The sequence below is a fragment of the Vanessa tameamea genome, chromosome 16 (assembly GCF_037043105.1).
Source record: "Vanessa tameamea isolate UH-Manoa-2023 chromosome 16, ilVanTame1 primary haplotype, whole genome shotgun sequence".
Lineage (NCBI taxonomy): Eukaryota > Metazoa > Arthropoda > Insecta > Lepidoptera > Nymphalidae > Vanessa > Vanessa tameamea.
In genome coordinates this window covers 4646925-4666858 of record NC_087324.1, presented here as the reverse complement: position 1 = coordinate 4666858, position 19934 = coordinate 4646925, and the positions used below count along the sequence as shown (strand labels likewise).

Genomic DNA, 19934 nt, shown 5'->3' with positions numbered 1-19934 from the left:
CTGTGTTAAATATCTGTTTTTAACTGCTCACACTTCGTAGATAAACTTTTACATGGAAACATTTCGTGTTAATAAAATAAAAGCAGATAAGAATAAGTATTTAAGGTACGTTTTCCTTAAGAAGTTCAGAACGATAATATAGAATAAAAAAAAAATTGTGTATATAAAGGGCATAAAACAAGACAATATTACTATATATAGAAGTTGTACTTCTTAAAAAAACAATAAATTCAATTCAATTACATATTCATAAACACCACCCATTCAGACTAAATTGCACTTTGATACTACGTATTAGAGTAACGTGTTCGTCAAACTGCCACTACATGGTCGAACGTGAGGGTTGACACTATTTGGAAAAATATAAAACAACAGAGTATTATTTACAATTGTTTCACTTTAGGTGATATAACGACTGACAGATATATTTTCTGCCACGTTTATTAAAATTTGATAATAGAATATGTACAGTTCAAAAAGAAATAGTTTACTGCAGAGGAGCGACTTAATGTAGTAACGAATCTAACATCAGTTGAAGAGATGGTAGAACTTTGTACAAGCCCGTCTGATGAGGTACCAACTACCACTTTAATTGAACTACCACTCACTCATCATAATGTATTCTATCATCAAACAGCAATACTAAGTATTATTGTGTTTCGGATATCATCTTTGCTCTCAAAATTGTTGACGCATTGGTAATGTAAGAGATGGTTAGTTGTGGGTTTCTTACAACAACAATGATTATGGGCGGTTGTCGCCACTAACCATCAGGTGGTCGATTTGGCAGCTTGCCTTGAATTGAGAATTTGACGTTACTCTTACATAACGGATCCCGAGATGCGACAGCCCTAGTGATTTCGCACGGCCGGGCCGTGGCGCTGCGGTTATCTCACGCCTACACACGGATGGATTACTAGTAGGAATGTTTCCTATCATTTACGAGTATATTTGTTTATTTTCGATTGAAAAATACATGCTCCTAACTAACAACCTAAATTTTTATTTATGTTTTTATTTACCGTTTTATGACCATTAAACATATATTCAATGTCGCTAAAACAAGCTGATTTTTTAAAATGTTTCTTTATTTATGGTTGATAAAAACTTATCAAATTATACGATGCATAAAATATAATAACGTAAAAAGTACCTATGCTATTTAGTTTAATGTTTCATTTTGAGATTTGTCATTAATTGTATTACTGAAAATCCGACCCATTGTAAAAATATGACACAAACAAAACCGTTGCCAATACTTTTGCTTTATTTAAATTTACTTAAAAGGTACAATATTATGCGAATTTTAATTTGATACAAATGATAAGTATTTTTAGCATTTATGATAAATTATTCAAACATTGTTACGGTGCAGTTAGTGAGTATAATTCTCACTAATCAGCATATTTATAAGCCATTCATTCAATACACCCAGCTCGAAACTCTTTTTTAAATATTTTTTTTGTGTCATTATTATATTCATAATGTGTAAAAAATATATGTTTCATGTGTAGTTCTAACCTATTAATTAATTAATTTTTTCCTTTGTAACCATGTATCGATAATATTAAATCATTAATTTTATAAATAAAATAAAATCGAAATCGTATGTTATTCAGTTATGAATAATATAGTAAAAAAAAATAGACACGTGTGAGTCGTTTGATAAATTTCTTCTGATTATAATAATATTTTGATTAATTATTACAAAAACAACGATTTTATAAAAGTCCATTTTCCTTATCAGTTTCACCACGACTTATCTTTTATTGCAACATATTATTTATATCACACCTTTCAAAATCTTAAATAGCTAATTGAAAAACGGTAATGTTATTGAATTTCACGCTTCATGCGTTTTTATGTAGCTATTGTTAACGTTGTTATTGTTTTGATTAGTTTATTCAGAGCGCGCCGTGCAACCGGGAGCGCAAGCGTGTTGTGGCTCGGATCGTTCGGATACACGCATGAGAAGCTACGGGTTGAGCAGTGACGGGGGTGGCTGGAGTGATGGTATTTGCTTTCAAGCTTCACTTCAGTGCCAGTTTGCCACTGCGCGCCACAGCGCTGGTTATGTGCAACATTCGATTTTGGAACATAGTCGAATGACATCGCTTTTTTTGCCGCGCGGTTTGAAAGTTTTATTCGTGCGGAAATTAAAAGTGCATTAGTGAACATCGTTTTCTATAAAGATTTGGTGTCACTTTTTTCTATTTGAAATATATAAAATTGTTCGTGTATTTTGTGACTTATCGACAACCGACAGGTAAGAGTTTTATTTTTTAAATTCTTTACTGTTCAGATAAGAAAAAATAATTGAAATATAATAAAATCAATTATAATCGAAAGTAAATTAATAATATTCTTACTATAAGTCACCCTATAAAATTATTTAAATATGTTTTTATTATAATTTGTGTTGTTCTATGCTTCCGTTAGGTTTTATAATACAATACCTTTATTTTTTTTTAAATAACGCTGTAGAAAGATTATAAAGATTATGTATAAATATCATCCACCTGCCCTTATCCCAAATTTACTTGGGGTCGGCGCAGCATGTCAGATTATGTATAAAATTATTGTTATTTAGACATTTACACTAACAAATCGGTTATAATTAGTGTCAGTGTTAATAAAAGCAAAGCAAATCTATTAAGATATAAACAGCAAATACTAAAGTAAGTAATTACATTTAAACTGAAATAACCATTATTTTATACCTACATAATCTTTATAAGCTTTCTAAAAATAAAATGGTCATTTTTTGTCTTGATAAAAAAATATTTTTAAAGTGGTAATTTAAGATTATATATTAAATATGGGTAAAAAAATATTAAAATCTCCAACAAAAAACACCTTACTTTAAAAACCAAATTTAAATAGTATCATCGTCATCAATCAATTGAATACAAAAAAAAACATTATTATTGTTTCACGATCGGCCTTGGGACATTAACAAATAAAGTTGAATTTTAAACCTTCTTTTCCTAAATGTAAATTAAGAATTCTAATAAATCGGATGTGCGATAAAACTTAAGAACACGAATTTAACAGTATCTTAAAATTGGGATGTGTATGTGTAAAGCATGTAACAATAGCGTACATCAAAATGCCACGAATTAAAATGCTTTTAATGTTTAACGATAATATTCTCCGAATAAATAATTGCAGTTCCGGTAATAAAAAAGGAGTTAACTGGTACCGACAGAATGTACACATTGACGTTTTTTTTAAATATTTTGATTTAACCATTTAATTTACATTGCTGTGTTACATTAAACATTTTGATTAATATTTTTAATAAAAAAGTTCAATATTTGATACTAGTGTCAAAAACGAGTGAAAAATAAATGAATACATTTGAAGTGTACCTACCTGTTCATTTATTACTTCATTTAAAAATTAATTTATGAAATAAAGGTATGGGAATTTACAAAAATAATAAAAATGCGAGTAACGTTTAACGCTGATATAAAATAATTAAAGGTCTGACATTCGTTTTTTTTTTTAAATAAGTATTTTGTTTAACCTTGTAATCGTGTCGTAGCCTTGTAAAATTCGATTAATATGAAAGCGTGATTACTATCGGATCCTGGTGCCTTGAAGAAATTAAGTTTATGGAATTATACAAAAAAGTTCGCCCTTCAGTAGGGTTTAAAAGGGATTATAATACACTAGACTCTTTGGGACCATTATATGATGGGATTATAAAAATAACGTATAATTATGCAGCTTAAGTATCTATGGCTTAGATTCTTATACGTATAATTCTGTTGTGTATTGATATATATCATTTATTTTTTTTAAAGTAACGTAATCTTGTATCATATACAACTTAGTTAAATTTATATTGGAAATTTATTATAAAAAAAATTCCAATGATTGTAAGAATTAATTAAAAAGTAATTTTTGACAATTATTGCAGATTATGTGGCGTTAAGAGTCCTATGTCAATTTCTGTATCCCTCACAACGTGTATGTAAAACTTCGTAATGATCGATTGAGTAGTTAGGACTTGAAAGCGTAACAAACAAATAAATAAAAACAATTGGTAAAGGTGATTTATTTTATTTAAAGTGAACTTTAACAAATTTGGATGTTAGCAATAGTTTAATAGCTTGGATGTTTGTTTTTAGTCTATGATTGCAGTCACGATGGCTGTACAGATTAAAAAAAAAGTTAAAAGGATGGAATATTTGCTTGTTTAAAATCGATAACTCTAACTAATGAGCCAATTTTATTAATTCTTTAACTGTTAAGAACCTAATTATTAATTAAGAAGTAATATAGTTAATAATTTCTGAGAGATTTTTATCGAAATAATGTTATTTTTAAAACAATCCATACAAATAATAATCAAAAATTACAGATGGCAGATTTTGAAGGATTTTCTTTACAAAACAATGACGGCCGGAAGCTCTGGTTGAACTAGTACTTAATAAAAGTACATAACCAGAATTTAGACTATTTATTTTAATGCCAACGCCCGCCTGGGTAGGTACCGACCATTCATCAAAATTCTACCGCCAAACAACAATACTAATGTTATTGTGTTTCGGTTTGTAGGGTGTGTAAGCCTCTGTAACTGTAGGTACCAGGGACATATAATCTTATATTCCAAGAGCGGTGGCACATTGTCAATGTAGAGGATGGTTAATATTTCTTACAGTGCCATTGTCCAGGGGCGGTGGTGACCACTTTTCACAAGGTGGTCCATTTGCCAGTGCGTCTACCTAATTTAAATAAAACAAAAATCGTTAGCTTATCATGAATCTCTTAAGCATCTTATCCTAATTAAATTTGCCATAGCGCCTATTCACTGGAATAATAACTTTGACACGGATGGAGACGCCGGAAACGGTTAATGATAAATCGTTTGATAGTGTATTACGCATTATTACGTAAATTGCTGATTTTAATTGATTATAATAAATTAATTTATTAATAAAATTTTTAGGTTATTGTACCTATCCTTGTTATGTTTTGAATATCGATGTAACTTTTGTAAATATTCGAATAGTTTAGCTTATGCTTATGACATAGGTTGGCGGACGAGCAAATTGGCCACCTGATGGTAAGTGGTCACCCATAGACAATGGCGCTGTAAGAAATATTAACCATTCCTTACATCGCTAATGCGCCACCAACTTTGTACCTCTAGTTACACTGGCTGACTCACCTTTCAAACCGGAACACAACAATACTGTTGTTTGGCGGTAGAATATCTAATGAGTGGGTTTTATTTACCCAGACGGGCTTGCACAAAGATCTACCACCAAGTAAAATATAGCTACGGCTCGTAAATGTCCACAACTGATCTACCACAAATATCCTTCTATTCTTAAATCCACTACGATTTTCCAGTTCACGCAAGCAAATTAAAACTTATCGTTTTTATTTATTTTGGATCTTTGTCAAAATATACCGGCATAATGTGTTGAAAGATGAATTGAAAAACAAACAAAAACTGATTAATGACGTTCAGATATAAGATACCTCTCATAATAAAATGAGTAGGTCGTCGTTGTAATCCTTATTAATATATATAAATACGAAAGTAACAATGTCTGTTACCTCTTCACGCTTAAAACTCTGAATTAATTGAGATGAAATTTGGTACGGAAATACAGTAGTGTGTGTGTGTGTGTGTGCTATAAAGTTTTATAAATTGTGCGCGGGTAAATTCGCGGGTTCGGCTAGTATGTCTTTTTTTTGTTAAGTATATGATCCTTTAGAGTATTTGTCGCGTTGTTATCATTTAATTGTTGTTTATTAGCAATAACTGATTTTATTAAATTTTATCTTTCACTGTCATTGACATAATTAACGGTATCTTAATAACGCCAATCAAACCTTCATATTTACAAAAAATATCTCTATTAATAATAATAATGTATATAATTTTACCCGTTGTGACAAAAATCTACACAGTTTATTTAACACGGCCATGTAAAGATGACTAACTTACCGATTTCGGTCACGGAGCGCGACGGCTACTCTCACTGGATACGAATCTATTGGGCAGATGTTATATTCGACAAATATGTGCGTAAAAAGTTGCACTCTCTACGTATTAGTCACCGGCAATAGTCAATGTGATAAAATCATCCGGTGGGTAATTGATATTAGTTTAATGCTGTATAATTCATTACAATTCATCTTTAAATAAATAAAATTCTGAATTTTGTCATCAAATTAAAATGGTATAAGCGAAAAGAATAACCATCCTAAGCAAGAAATAATAAAATCGCTTCATAATTGAATTTATTAACTCCTATTTCGGTAGGTTATAAAGGAATATCTACCAAAAAATAATCAGATTAGAAAACATACTTATATATGTCATTTGGATGATGACGTCAGCCATGACGTTTACAATTTTTCAATCGTAATGAAATAAATCAAAAAGTAAGTAGCATGCATAAGCAATTGAATAAAGACACCATATTCTGTTAAATTCATTTTCATTTTTTATATAAAAATAAATGTATAAATTGTGACGTATCTATATAATTGACAAGTTACTGGCAGGAATATGTTGATAATGTCCCTTATTTATTTATTTGATTCCCTAACAGTTGTACATAATATAACATCCAAAACATCCAAAATACGCTTAACATTAAATTAAAACGAACTATGTACAAACGATTACAGGAAAACACAGCAAATAAAAAAAATGCCAGCCAGCACAGATCAAACACAAATTAAAAAATATTCTTAATAAATAACAAGTATTAATACTTAATATTAACACGCGTCTACTGCTGGCTGGCAGTGCTGGCACTAGCCTCAAAAAAATTGTCGACGTGTGTACTGAATTAGGTATATCTTAGACAAATCCGTTTTGGAATTTTGTTTTATTTTCCGTATGTCCTAAAAATATATATATATTTCTATTTTTAGTCCATTAGCTGTTTCTAATTTTGAATTCGGTTTAATTTTTTTATAAATTATATTTATCCGTGATTGAATTAATATAGGTATACCGGTTGTCATGGCGATTGTTTGAAGTACTTGAACAGTATAGTATTTGATTTAAAGCAGTGTTATGCAGTGTTGAATTTCAATAACGTGTAACATAACAACATTCTCCACAATATAATGTATGTATATTCCAATTTTCGTTATAATTGATTAAATAATGTCGAAGTATCTTAATCTTAAAAGATGTATACCCAAATTTCGTATTAAAATACGTGACCGATTATAATTACAATTCTTTAATCTGTACATGGATGTCATTTACAAATATAATTTTGGCCTGTAAGAGCTATTCTGTAAGTAGAAACTCGATATCAGAACATTAGCGTTAAACGTAAATATTTGATAGGTATGCGACATTTACTGTAATCGTTATAAATTTTGTAGTAAACATGTATCAAAAAAGTGTATCACCTTGAGGCGGTTATCCACATTTCACGAGTGTGATACGAAAAATTCTTACAGAATCGCACTGCCGTCATTATCATTAGACGCACGGCCTTTACTGCGTCGTTATGGAGATTATACTAAAGTAAAGTTGACAGGATTACACGACGTTGATAAAGCTTCCGTTGATTTCCAGGAAGTAACGTAAATTACACGATTACAACGTTGTTATGACTAAAGGTTGGAGGACAATAAGATAAAGAGATAAAGACGTACAAAAAATTGGAGATATACTTCAATTATTTAACCAAAACAAATGTTGATGTTGTTTTGTTATTTTTTTAAAAATATAAATTCAACATATTAGGTAATAGAAATGTTATGTAAATATCGTTTCTTGTTACATAACTGCCTAATTACGGCCAAGGGAAGTAAATATTTATTCGTATGTTCGGTCTACAGAATGTCTAAACGTTTTTATCGTGATATAATTAAGTACCTAATGATATGGATTGATATAGAGGTAGGGGACGACCAAAGAAACGATGGATGGATTGTTTGAAAGACGATATGGTTAGAAAGAATGTTACTTGTGAGATGACGTCCGAGAGAGAAGTATGGAAGAAGAAGACATGCTGCGCCGAACCCGAGTAAAATTGGGATAAGGGCAGGAGGATGATAATTAAGTACCTAAGTGATTTTATGATATACCTGAACGCTCTGTATTTTTTTTAATATAAAATAAAATTACCTAAGAATATATGTATATTTTTATAAAAATGTAATGTATGTACCTATACAATAATATTAGTAGTATTACTGCTTGATAAGTATCATTGCATTTGTGGATCGTAGTATTATGTTATATAATCTATAATATTTCTCAATAAAAGGTCTTAAGCAATATACATCGAAGTGTTAGATCAAAAATGATGCTTTGCTTTTTATGTAGTATTTATATATCTCTATTTATAACGTTCGATATTCGTATATTAGTATGTCTGTGGATGTATGTTATTTAAAGCGATGCAACAGATAATATATAGTAGATAAACCAATAATTGTTTATTTAAATAGTTACAAACGGCAAAAGTTATACTTACCAAATTCAAAATACCTTCGCTACTCCTAGTTTTCGTATATATGGGACGCTACAATAATATTGCTTCTCATAACATTGATGTATACAGCAATAACAGCAATGGTTTTAAGAAAATGTTAACGTCTTTGCTTTAATAGTGTTAGTTCATTTTTTTTTAATTTCTTTTTAATTAATAATAATTTATGTTCCTTCATATTGTTGTTCCTGTTTTTGTTTGTATTTTAAAGATGTATTAATGTATGAGTGTAGGGTTTAGTTTTTTTTTTGTATGTAATGTAAATGCCTGTAGTGGCGTATTCTCTACTTAGTAGAGCTTGTTTTCTACTTTTACTAAATAATTTGTGAATATGCCGATAATGTTTCGAAAATCTATAAATATTTGTTACTAGAATTTGATATTCACGCTTGTCGCGTCAATAGGATATAATTAAAGCGGGTTCTACTGCGAAGCGCCGATACTTATAAAATAATATTATGTACCCACTAAAACCTTCTTCGAAACGCGATGCATTTTTTGGTATAAGTTTTATGTATATTGGTCTAGTGGTTATTTCAATACGACATTACAAAAAACCGTCTAATAATTTATAAGTATAGAATATTTAATTTTTTTAATAAATCAAAAAGGTGTTAAAAGATATTTTTTATTATACATATACGACCTTATAAATGTAATTGTTCACTAATTAAGTTTTATCTGGCCAAACAATGATTTCTCACATATCCACTCCGACATCATTGATTTGACATTCGAGAGAAAATGTTGTTTAATTATTCAATCCTTATATAAATTTTTTAGGTACCTACAACCGCTATTGTTTAATTCTTGGAAGGAATTATTGCCAGTCAGTTTAAGTATTTAATAAATCTTTTGAAATATTATTACAATTACATCACAATGATTACGAACACATCGTATACCCGATTCTATTTCGATTAAAACTTCAACTTTGCTTGGTGGTAGGGCATTGTGCAAGCCCGTCTTGGTGGGTACCACCTACTCATTAGATATTGTTGTATTCCGGTTTGAAGGGTGAGTAAGCCAGTGTAACTACAGTTACAGGGGACCTTACATCTTATTTCCCAAGGTTGGTGGCGCATTGGCGATGTAAGGAATGGTTAATATTTCTGACTAGCGCCATTGTCTAAGGGCGGTGGTGACCACTTACCATGAGGTGGCCCATATGCTCGTCCCTCATAAAAAAATACTGAAACCGGATCGTTTTGTTAGTAGAATAGGAGAACAACAGAATGTTATGGTTTGATTCGATTGCGACAAAGAGACAATTTATTAATCGGAAAGGCCCCCCGTTGTCGTAAGTTGTCGTTGCGTTATGAATGCATTAGATACGATAATTAAAGGCACGAGGCACTGGAGACAAAGATCACATGATTGTCGGTGCCACACTATACACCACACTACACACACACTAAGAGATTTCTTATAATGCATAATATACGAAATAAATATTTTCTCTTATTGTTAATATCTACGGGTTTGATCACCCAACCCGAATTTTATTTATCGATGTAAAGTCGATTTGTCTACATGACAAATATAAATAAAACATACACGAAACATTTTAGCAAAAATACTTCTCTACTTTTTAATACTCTGTGAATTATGCGTTTGTCTGTGAACGTTGACGCTGTGTGAACTGTCTTTCTAAATAAATAACGATCTCAAGGTTGTTTTGGCGCTTTCGATTCTTTGTTATATATATATTTTTATAATTATAGTTAGAGATAAAAATATACATTGATATGCCTAAAGAACAGACCAATGGAATAACCACAGTTCATTTCCCGATAATAATACTACTGTTTTTATGTTATTCATATTATCATACGTAACCCGGTAACCTAATTTTGAAGTTCAATGCCTCTGCGTTCGTCATTATATTTCCGCCCCGAATTATATCATACATTATATATATATATATTATATCTTTTTTATTGCATTGTATCAAGTCCTTCATAATTTTTGCTATGATTTACAGAGCAATACAAAGTTTTTTTAGTAAGTTTACTATATAGATTAGTAACTTTATAAGGTCGTAAGTATTTTTTTAGTTTCATCAAGAGAATGCAGTTATTTAAAAGTGAAAGTGTTTTGAGCGCGATGAGTGTGAATTATTGTCAAATTACTTTATAAGCGTCGGAGTAAAAAGTTTTGACCCAAAAAGGTTTCGTTTCTTTATTACAATAAAGAAACCTGTTATTGTAATATTCTCTAGCAAAGTCATATATATATTAAATTGGTATGTATATAAATATTAAATTTTTGATTATATGATAATTTTGATGATATTTGATCCACGAAATCCACGCAAACGAAACAATATTTTCCGAATTATAATCTGAAATGTATTCTTTTGGAAGTATTAAATTTTTCCATCAGACAAACTGTAACGATAAATACAATTTCATAAGTGAAACTTTGTAACGCAATTTTCATTCGATCTTTTGATCTTTCCACCTTTACAATTGCCATTATTATGCGCATTTATTGACTTTGTTACAAATAAATGTGTCAGTTTAGAATAATGAAAAATAAAACCAAGTTACATGAACAAAGAATGGGTATGATGGGCTGGATGTACTGTATCTTTTACACGCGTCTTCGCGTTTTAGCAGTTTGTCATCAGATGTTAGGAACGAGGTTTGTCCTTTCTTGGAGTTCAAGCTTGCTTCAAACCAAATTTCGTTGGATTCTGTTTAGTGGTTTCGTGAAAGAGCAACAGACAGACGACCAGAAATACTTTCACGTTTATATTATTAGTAGGTATAGATAGGTAGGTAGGATAGATACCTGGAAATTATGAAATAAAGACGCTTTTATTCCGTAATTAATTGTTGACTTATTATTTTATATTGTGAAATATATTTGTCTTTCGTCTGCAGGAATAAAAATAAATAACGTACAATAAGTATTTCAAATAAAATATATTTCAGTTATGGTAAAAAGCTATGTATTTATATATAATAAAGTTGAGCATTTTGCTGTCGCCGACTTTATTTTTATGTGGATAGTTATTTTCGTTAAAATATTTACAAATTATAACAAACAACGTGGAACTTCCTATTAATATTTCCATTTGATGAACTCTAAAACAAATTTAAAAAAAAACGCTAATTCCTTTTCTCTGTACTCTTGTTGTTAATATGTAGAATTGTGTTTAAATTGTAAACGAGACTGATAACATACCTGTATTCAAATAAGTTCTAATTGGATTATCGTTTTTCATATTTTAGTAGAATTAGCCATTTATATGAATTATGAAGAAACCTTCCAATTTCTCTTTTGAATATATTTAATGAAGACCTTCTACGTTCCAAACTGGAGATAATAAGCGAAGAGAAAATGAGAAAACAGTCCCTTCTGAGTTTAAAAGATAATTAGAGATGTGAAAATAATATTTCTTTTTAAGCCTATAGTAACACTTCTGTCCTTCGGAATAATTATTTCCAATGTTGAATGATTTATTATCTACAATTAGCTTAAAATTATAACAGAATGACGAAAATAATTAAAAAATACATTTTTTTGTTTATAAATATTTATCTTCCCATTTCAGCTCACTACATATATGCAGGTTTCCTAAAGAGGGTTTCCTTCCCCGCTGAGCACGAGACGAATTATAAACAAATATAAAGCTGGGGTGTTTGAACCTTAAGCCTCGGTTAAAATTCCTCTTGCTAGCTAGTTTTTTTTTATTGGATTTTTGAATTAATGCGAAAGCAGTTTACCAACTGATAGGGAGAACTTTCCTAATTTAGGCCTATCTAGTTTGTTTATTTATTGCATATATTTGAGGTGTAGCTATGCAAATGCAACCATTGTGGTCGTATGGGCTCTTGATTTAAGGGATCCACAGCGCGTTTGTTTTTATTTGATATTTAAAAAAGTCCGCAGACACAAAATATCCTCATTTTCCGCAACAAAAATAATAATAATGTTTCAATTTCAATCAAAGTCATATTCGTTTTGAAGTCAGAGACGCTGTAGGAAGTAATATTATCTTCAAAAAGTAAAAAACTGTACCAGTTATATTATATAGGGTATTATCATATTACATAATCCAGTAATAAATAAACCTATATATTTAAGCTATATCGACTTCCCAGCTGCAGCTTTCCCGCGAGTTCATTGCCTCTCTCGCGGTCAAGGCGAGGCGCCAAAGACAGTTCAGCGTAATTGTCTATGGCGAAATAATATCTTCGTAATTTAATAAACGATTTTGAATCAAACAATAATTTATTTCATTTAAATTCGCTTATAACTCTAACGTTCTCATTAAAACGTTTGTGGAATGTTAATATTAATCAATTGTTATAAAACAGGAGTCATTTAATTGTGTTCAGTTTTTTATATTACAAACATTTTATACCTGATTATTATTATATATCGAGAATGTAATCCACTACTGAATTTTCGCACCACTTCTCACTCATTTCGTATTCATAATTCAGTAAAATATTCAATCAGTAATTTTTTTCTTGGACATTTTTTGATTCTTATAAAAAAATGAGCAGATGCTCCGTCCGATGGATAATGCTCAAATCTTCTATACACGAGTACAAAATAAGGGCTGTGTGCGTTGTTCGCCTTCCAGGAACCCTTTACATTGAATAAGAGGGTACATTTCAATGTATTTATATATAAATACATTGAAATTTACCCTAATATAAGATTTTAAATTAACATGGTTATTTTTATTACTAACAGTATTTAAAACGTCTCGTGAACAAGACATTCGTAGATAATGTCGAAATATCGAGCTCCACCAAATAAAAATAAAAAACATGGTAAATATCCCGTTTTAAATACTATTTATATAATTTCCTAATATTAAAAAAAAAATGGCGTTTTGAATGTCGGCAAAATTGTTTTCGTTACTTTGAAAGTCAAATTTAAGTGGATTTACGTAGTTAAGTGAAATATTGTTATATTAAAAGTGAAGATATATTAATCAAGAACTGTTTGTAGTAAATCATAAAGAGGACTTATAAACAAAACACTCCTGATATTGAAAAGTACGGTTTGTTTTGGTTCTTTCCTATTCCCATTGGAATAGAGTATATATTTTGTTGCGTATAATAAATAAAAACTTTTTTTTTTAAGTCCAGGATCTCATGTACTGTTAAATTATAGATAAAACAGCATAAATGATAAATAAAAGACAAATTGTAATAGAAAAGCTCATATTCAGTATATTCGAGTGTTAGCCGGTCGTGGAGATAGTCGAATAATGTATCGGTTATTGATGTATGCGAAATAATAAGTTACATAATGATTTTGACATGGTTTCCACAGATAAAAAATATGTAGTAAGATGCGTCCCTTTAGCTGGTATAAATTTATATTTTCAGTGTTCCGTAATAGTTACAAATTGTAAATCTTCTGTATGAAGCGGCAATGTATAACAGGTTTGATAATCTTAGTTTAATAGAATTATACCTATTCAGTTATATTAATTTTTTTTAGTATATATGATAAATTATGTGCGAGTTCTATACTCAAGATCACAAAATAATTTCTTTGAATCATAACTTGTCAAAGATGGTTCAGCAAACAGCCAATATTTCAATTAACTGTGATCGTACATAGGAAATTTCTATATTTATTTTACACCATTTATTTTAGAACGACATTATTGCTTGAGTTACGATATTATGCAAATTTATATTACATAATATGAATCGATTGTCTAAAATTCAATTGAAAATCATCTCATCAAAAGTAAGTGAGATACGAACACAGATATATATATTTTTTATTATTTTTAATACGTTAGAAAAAAAATGTGTTACCTAATTACAAACGTAATTAATTTTTTTTCCAGGCTTTTAAATTCTATTCTTGTAAAAAATATAAGCATTATCTTGAAATATATCTTGAATGATGTAAATTATTTTTTGCTATAAGCAATCTTCTACTGGACGAACAAAGTGACTCAGACATTTGATTCAGTCGTTTCTTTTTTTTTTTTTAATGTGTTATGACATGTATGGTATTTCCATTTAAATTAAATGTTGATTATAATTTATGGAAAAATACGAGGTAATTCTGAAGCTTTGTCGAAATGATGATTGATGAATTATATATGACGACTTATTCATTCTGGGATTAATGTTCGTAATGTATGTATCATATTTTATTGGAGCCTTTTTTAAGATGATAGAGAAGCAAATCTCTCTACCGTTCGTAATAGTTCAACATAATCATAACCATAACAATATGAAATACCTTTTATATACAATACAAATAAAGCACGTTAAAATTCAGTGGTGCTAGACCGGGTTTGAACCCGCAATCAGTGGTTTAGACGTACGCATTCTAACCACTGGGTCATCTCGTTGAGCCATAGCCTTATACACCATTGTATGCAAACTCTTAGCGCACTCTCTATTCTAAGACGATAAATTCGATACGAGCGGAACGAGTTCACGTGTAGGACAGCTTTACGTGATTTTTGGGACGCCGTAGGGTTCTGTCAAACTGTGTCAATTTCTAGTAGGATTTTTTTTTTATCGGCCCGCGTATTTTAAATCTTTGAACTCGGCATGCGGCCATATAAGCTAGCCACTTAAGCGACGAGGCAGGTAACCAGATATTCTTTCATTGTTGAAGCCATATGGATACAAATTATTAAAATTGGATTAAATTTATATAAATACGAGCGTATCGCTGTGCGAACAGGGAAAAATATAAGTGAATTTTACATCTGGAAACTCTCTCGTATAAATGAGTATTTTAGTAGTTTTGAATTTTTATAACTATGTAACTGTGTGAGCGTGTGTGTGTGCGTTTGTTTTGTCTTTTAGCAACAAAACTAAATGTCATTAGGTTTGCTTAGAAATTATTCGGGTGATTTCTATTATCCTAATCGTTGGTACAAAGTAAGTATAAAAAATATAGCAACGATTTTGGTTTTAGTTCAAATTGCGCACCAACACTTATGTCTTAAGCTTCAATTTATATAATAGTAGCATTTATCTTTAAATACTAAAATAATCATGGCTTTGACGGTATATCAAGGCTCATCTTTAAGTCAAAATTGTTTGAATGTGTGTGTTACCATTTAACATAATGTAAATATAAATATAAATAACACTAATTACAGCATATGACCGACTTTAAAACAACATCATGATACCGTCGTATCTTTGTCATCTACGCTTTGGTCTATTTGAGTAAGTTAGAAATATTCGTTCCGTTTGACCTTTAAGCATTCGTTAAACTAAAATAAACTGCTTGAATATACTCACATATTCGTGTAGTTCAACTTGAGGGAATTTAAGCAATGTTTGGATGTGCAATGTACTGTACAAACATACAAAGTGATACGAGGGCCTAGCAGAGTAGCTTAACAGGGTTACAACGATGTTGAAAACAAAATTTCAAGGCGAAGCAATCAAAACTATTATTTCTACCAGCTGCCTGCCGTAGAAAGTTTTTAGACTTATGTAACGCAAAGCATCGTTTTTATTTACAATACCCATAATAAAGAACCTTCTAGATGTGTGACAATATTAGAGACAAAAGAAAAAAAGAAATATTTATGCAAACTAAAGTTTTATGTAGACATTGCATAAATTATAATAAAAATAAAAGCTTTATTAATTATACGGTATAATTTGTACGAAAATCATCGATGTAACCCGCGCTGTCGGCCAAGGCCATCAAATGCATTTACATATTTGCTCTACGGTTTTAGTACAACATATTTTGTTTCGTAACTATTATCAAATAATCTGTTAGATAATAGATACGAGACCCTTATACCTTTACTTAGTATAAAAAGAGTTTTAAAACGACGACATAACTAAACCTCATCAATTTATAAGTATCTATATATTTTAATGTTAATGTTATCAACTCCGATTTACTTTTAATTATTGAAATATCGTGTATTTATTTTTATTACTATTTCAGCAGACACGATGCCCGTGCCTTTGGTGCATCTTATCTTTAATTTGTAAATTTTTATTTTAGTGTGTCTGCATATTTTTACTACCAGGCAGAATTAATTATTATGTAGAAATACTTAAGAAGTAAATAAAGCTATTATTTAAGGTCCAGTATAAAATTAAATGATGTGTTATTGTTTATATCTGGTAAGAGATTTGCGGAATCCTAAAGGGAAAATATTTCTTCGTGTCAGTGAAAGCAGCTAAGCGAGTCTGGTGAAACCGAGCTCTAAATTACCTCTTTACTTCCCAAGATACTATTTTATAATAACCAATAGTATATAAGTATTCATATAAATAATATATTTTTAAGTTTTTATGTATTTTATTATTTTTTAACAAAATCATAAAATATTTAAGTTAATGATCTTGTAGCTTATAATCAATAGAATTAAAAATGTTACTTATTCTGACAAACATTGACACATTCACAAAATTATATATAATATCGCTTGTCTGCTTTACATTGAAATCTCTTCTAATTCAAGATCTGTACCTGGCTGAAATAATAAAAAAAAAAACGAACAACAGAACTGGTCATAAAAATATGTACTATTTTTAAAAATATCATATAATTTAAAATAGGTAGATACTTTTTATACTACTACGTTACGTTACCTCTTCTGTATTCTTAATCTTAAATAAATCAGGCTGAAATAAAAAAAAAAAAACTATAAATCATAAATTAAGCTATTGTATTAGTAACAATAAGTTTAAACAAAAAAGTTAATACTTCATTATCTATGGAGGTACGAGTATATAAATCTTAAATTCAACGAAATGTTATTTACAAAAAAAACGATATAATAAAAGAACACTGTCATGTTGAATTATACTAAACACTTGTACATTTAAATTTGTAATTAATGTGTATAATTTTTTTTTTGGTTGAGTTTAAAACTTGAGAAGGATTTTTTATGTTGATTCGTATTTTTTAAAATTTTATAGTCGTAGGCTGCACGTAGACACGGTAATAGTCTCTGTTGGCTTGTTGTATGTGTATAATATTTTATCAGGTCATCCATTAGAGTAACAACTTCCGATATCCCTTTAAAACTATTGTGAAATCATTAAATTTAACTTAGGTTTTTTTAATAAGTATATTTATATTACGGTTGAATTCGGCTAGATTTTACGGCATTTTTTATTTTAAAATTGAATAAGAGCGTCAAATGGGCCAAGTGATGGTAGGAAGTCACCATCGCTCACAGACATTGAAGCTGTCAGAAATATTAACCCTTCCTTATACTAAGATAATTTGTCAATTGTGTCTCTAGTTACAATGGTTAGTAGTGGTAACTACTCAGGCAGCTTGCGAAGTGAAACGGCTGCATATTCTGAGTTTCGTGAGAGAGTCCTAGGCTCGAACAGGTTGATCATCGCGTGGTACCAAATGAGTTTCGGAGTGTTATACTCCTGTGCTTCAGTAATCACGTAATGCTACGCACTCTAATGGTCTGATCTCTATATAGAATGACTATATGCGTACATCTGTGTTTGCACATACATTTTTATATCTCCTGCGCAAATTGCTAATCTATGACATTGAAACGGTAGCTAAAATTATGTCAGTATATTATAATCACTGCACACACACGTCGGCAATTTTTTTTAAACCTAATCTTAATCTGATATCATTGATATTATCATTAAAGTGTCCCGTTCAGAAAATGTTACCTCAGTTCATATAATGAACACGACACAGGTTATGTTTTTGAATATATTAAAATGTTTATTAATCGTTCCTTTGGTTACGTCCACAAAATAAATCGTCATTTTTTTATTTTGTTGATAAAATGATCATATTCATTTAATATCCTTACACGTGTCTGGATTCTTAAATTAATTTTTGTTCCATTAAAAGTCTGGTCGTGTTATATTACACATATAGAAAGGATTTTGAATTTACGTTTTACAAAAAAAAAGAAAAATATTTTGTGGTAACCGCTCAGCACCTGTTATTGAACATCTGTCGTGGATTTTGTATATATTATGGGGGTAGTTTTTTATTTATAAGGCCATAAGTCTCAACAGTCATAAATTTAATAAATAAATTTTAATAATATTTTTGTTTGTTTCAGCCTTCTCAAAATGGATCTGGAGTTTCGAAACTTGTCGTACACGGTGTATAATAAAATAGTAAGAGGTAATTATATATTTATTTTTTTTTATTTTACGTTTTTCGCATTTTATCGTATAACATTATTCAGCAGATTTTACTTTACAAATATACTCTAGTTATCGTCATTGAAGTTACGTATCATACACGTACATATGTATTTAAATACACAAGAGATTTGATTAAAGGTTGATAAGAAAGAAGACTTTTGGCCAACTTTGAACCAAGTAAAAAGTTTTTATTGCACCATTAGCTGAATAGGTAATGTTTCTAGATAAATAATAAATATTTCTAAAGTATGCAAGTATATAAAATATATTCTATCGTCTTACTTTTTGTCACATTTTTAGGATAGCAGCGAACTTTCTTTTTTATCTTAAATATGACTAATATTTTTGTTTCCACACCAAATATTTAGAAATCAATGTGAAGATTTCAGTAATATTATTTTAAATTTCAGAAAAAAGTATACTAAAAATGTTTACCTGTAGGTACTGGCCAGTAAAAACTAAAAAGAATATAACGACGGCATTAAAATGTTTTTTCTTTATTGTTTATACCAAAAATCTATTTAATAAATTCCAATTAATCTTAAGAGCTGGTTTTGAGAAACTCAAAATTTACAAATTTACTCATTTTAATTTACATTTTATAAATGACAGAGACGATCTGAGTGATGTATGTCCTCATTATTTACAATAATAATATTTACAAAATAAAAATTAATGATAGCTACTGTACAAATGGTGCGTGGTTTACTTAGTGGTAGGGCTTTGTTCAAACCAATACTTGATATTGTTGTGGTCCGGTTTGAGGGGTGAGTGAGGCAGTGTAACTACAGGCACGAGGGACATAACATCTTAGTTCCTAAGGTTGATGGCACATTAGCGAAGTAAGGAATACTTAAAATTGTAACAGCACCAATGTCCATGGGCGGTGGTGACCACTTAACATCTGGTGGCCCATTTGCCGGTCCGCCTACATATTACATTAAAAAAAAATTTGGTTGAAGAATGCCATCAGAATTTTCAATCGCAATTCCGATCTTAATCAGCAATTATTCTTTCAATAATGCAAAAGATATATAAAATGTTATAAGTAGGAAGGATTGTCCATAAAAGTTCTCGTAAGATAAAATTTACGCATGCGCGGCTTCGAAAAAGATTATTAAGCGACAATGGACCTTAAACACAATTTTTAAGAATGGTTATCGCTTGGAAGTCATTTCTTGTATGTACGGTTGTGTGATTACTATCACAAGCGAAAGCACTTTCGTATTTTAAGTCAGCATATGACCGTGACAACCGGTTCTCTTCAAATAAAGACTAGTATTTAAAATGTTTTATTAATACTTTGTAGTATTCAATT

At 30.0% G+C, this 19934-nt stretch overlaps 1 protein-coding gene across 1 annotated transcript in view; it reads left to right on the top strand.

Moving 5' to 3' along the window:
- The first annotated feature begins 2176 nt into the window (after positions 1-2176).
- The window catches only part of LOC113393893 (ATP-binding cassette sub-family G member 1), a 56829-nt gene continuing 39071 nt past the window's right edge, over positions 2177-19934 (top strand). Inside the window, exons 1-2 of the mRNA XM_026631001.2 lie at positions 2177-2266; positions 18529-18593. Coding sequence (XP_026486786.2) covers positions 18539-18593 — 55 coding nt within the window. The 5' untranslated portion in view covers positions 2177-2266; positions 18529-18538. The remainder of the gene's footprint in view (positions 2267-18528; positions 18594-19934) is intronic.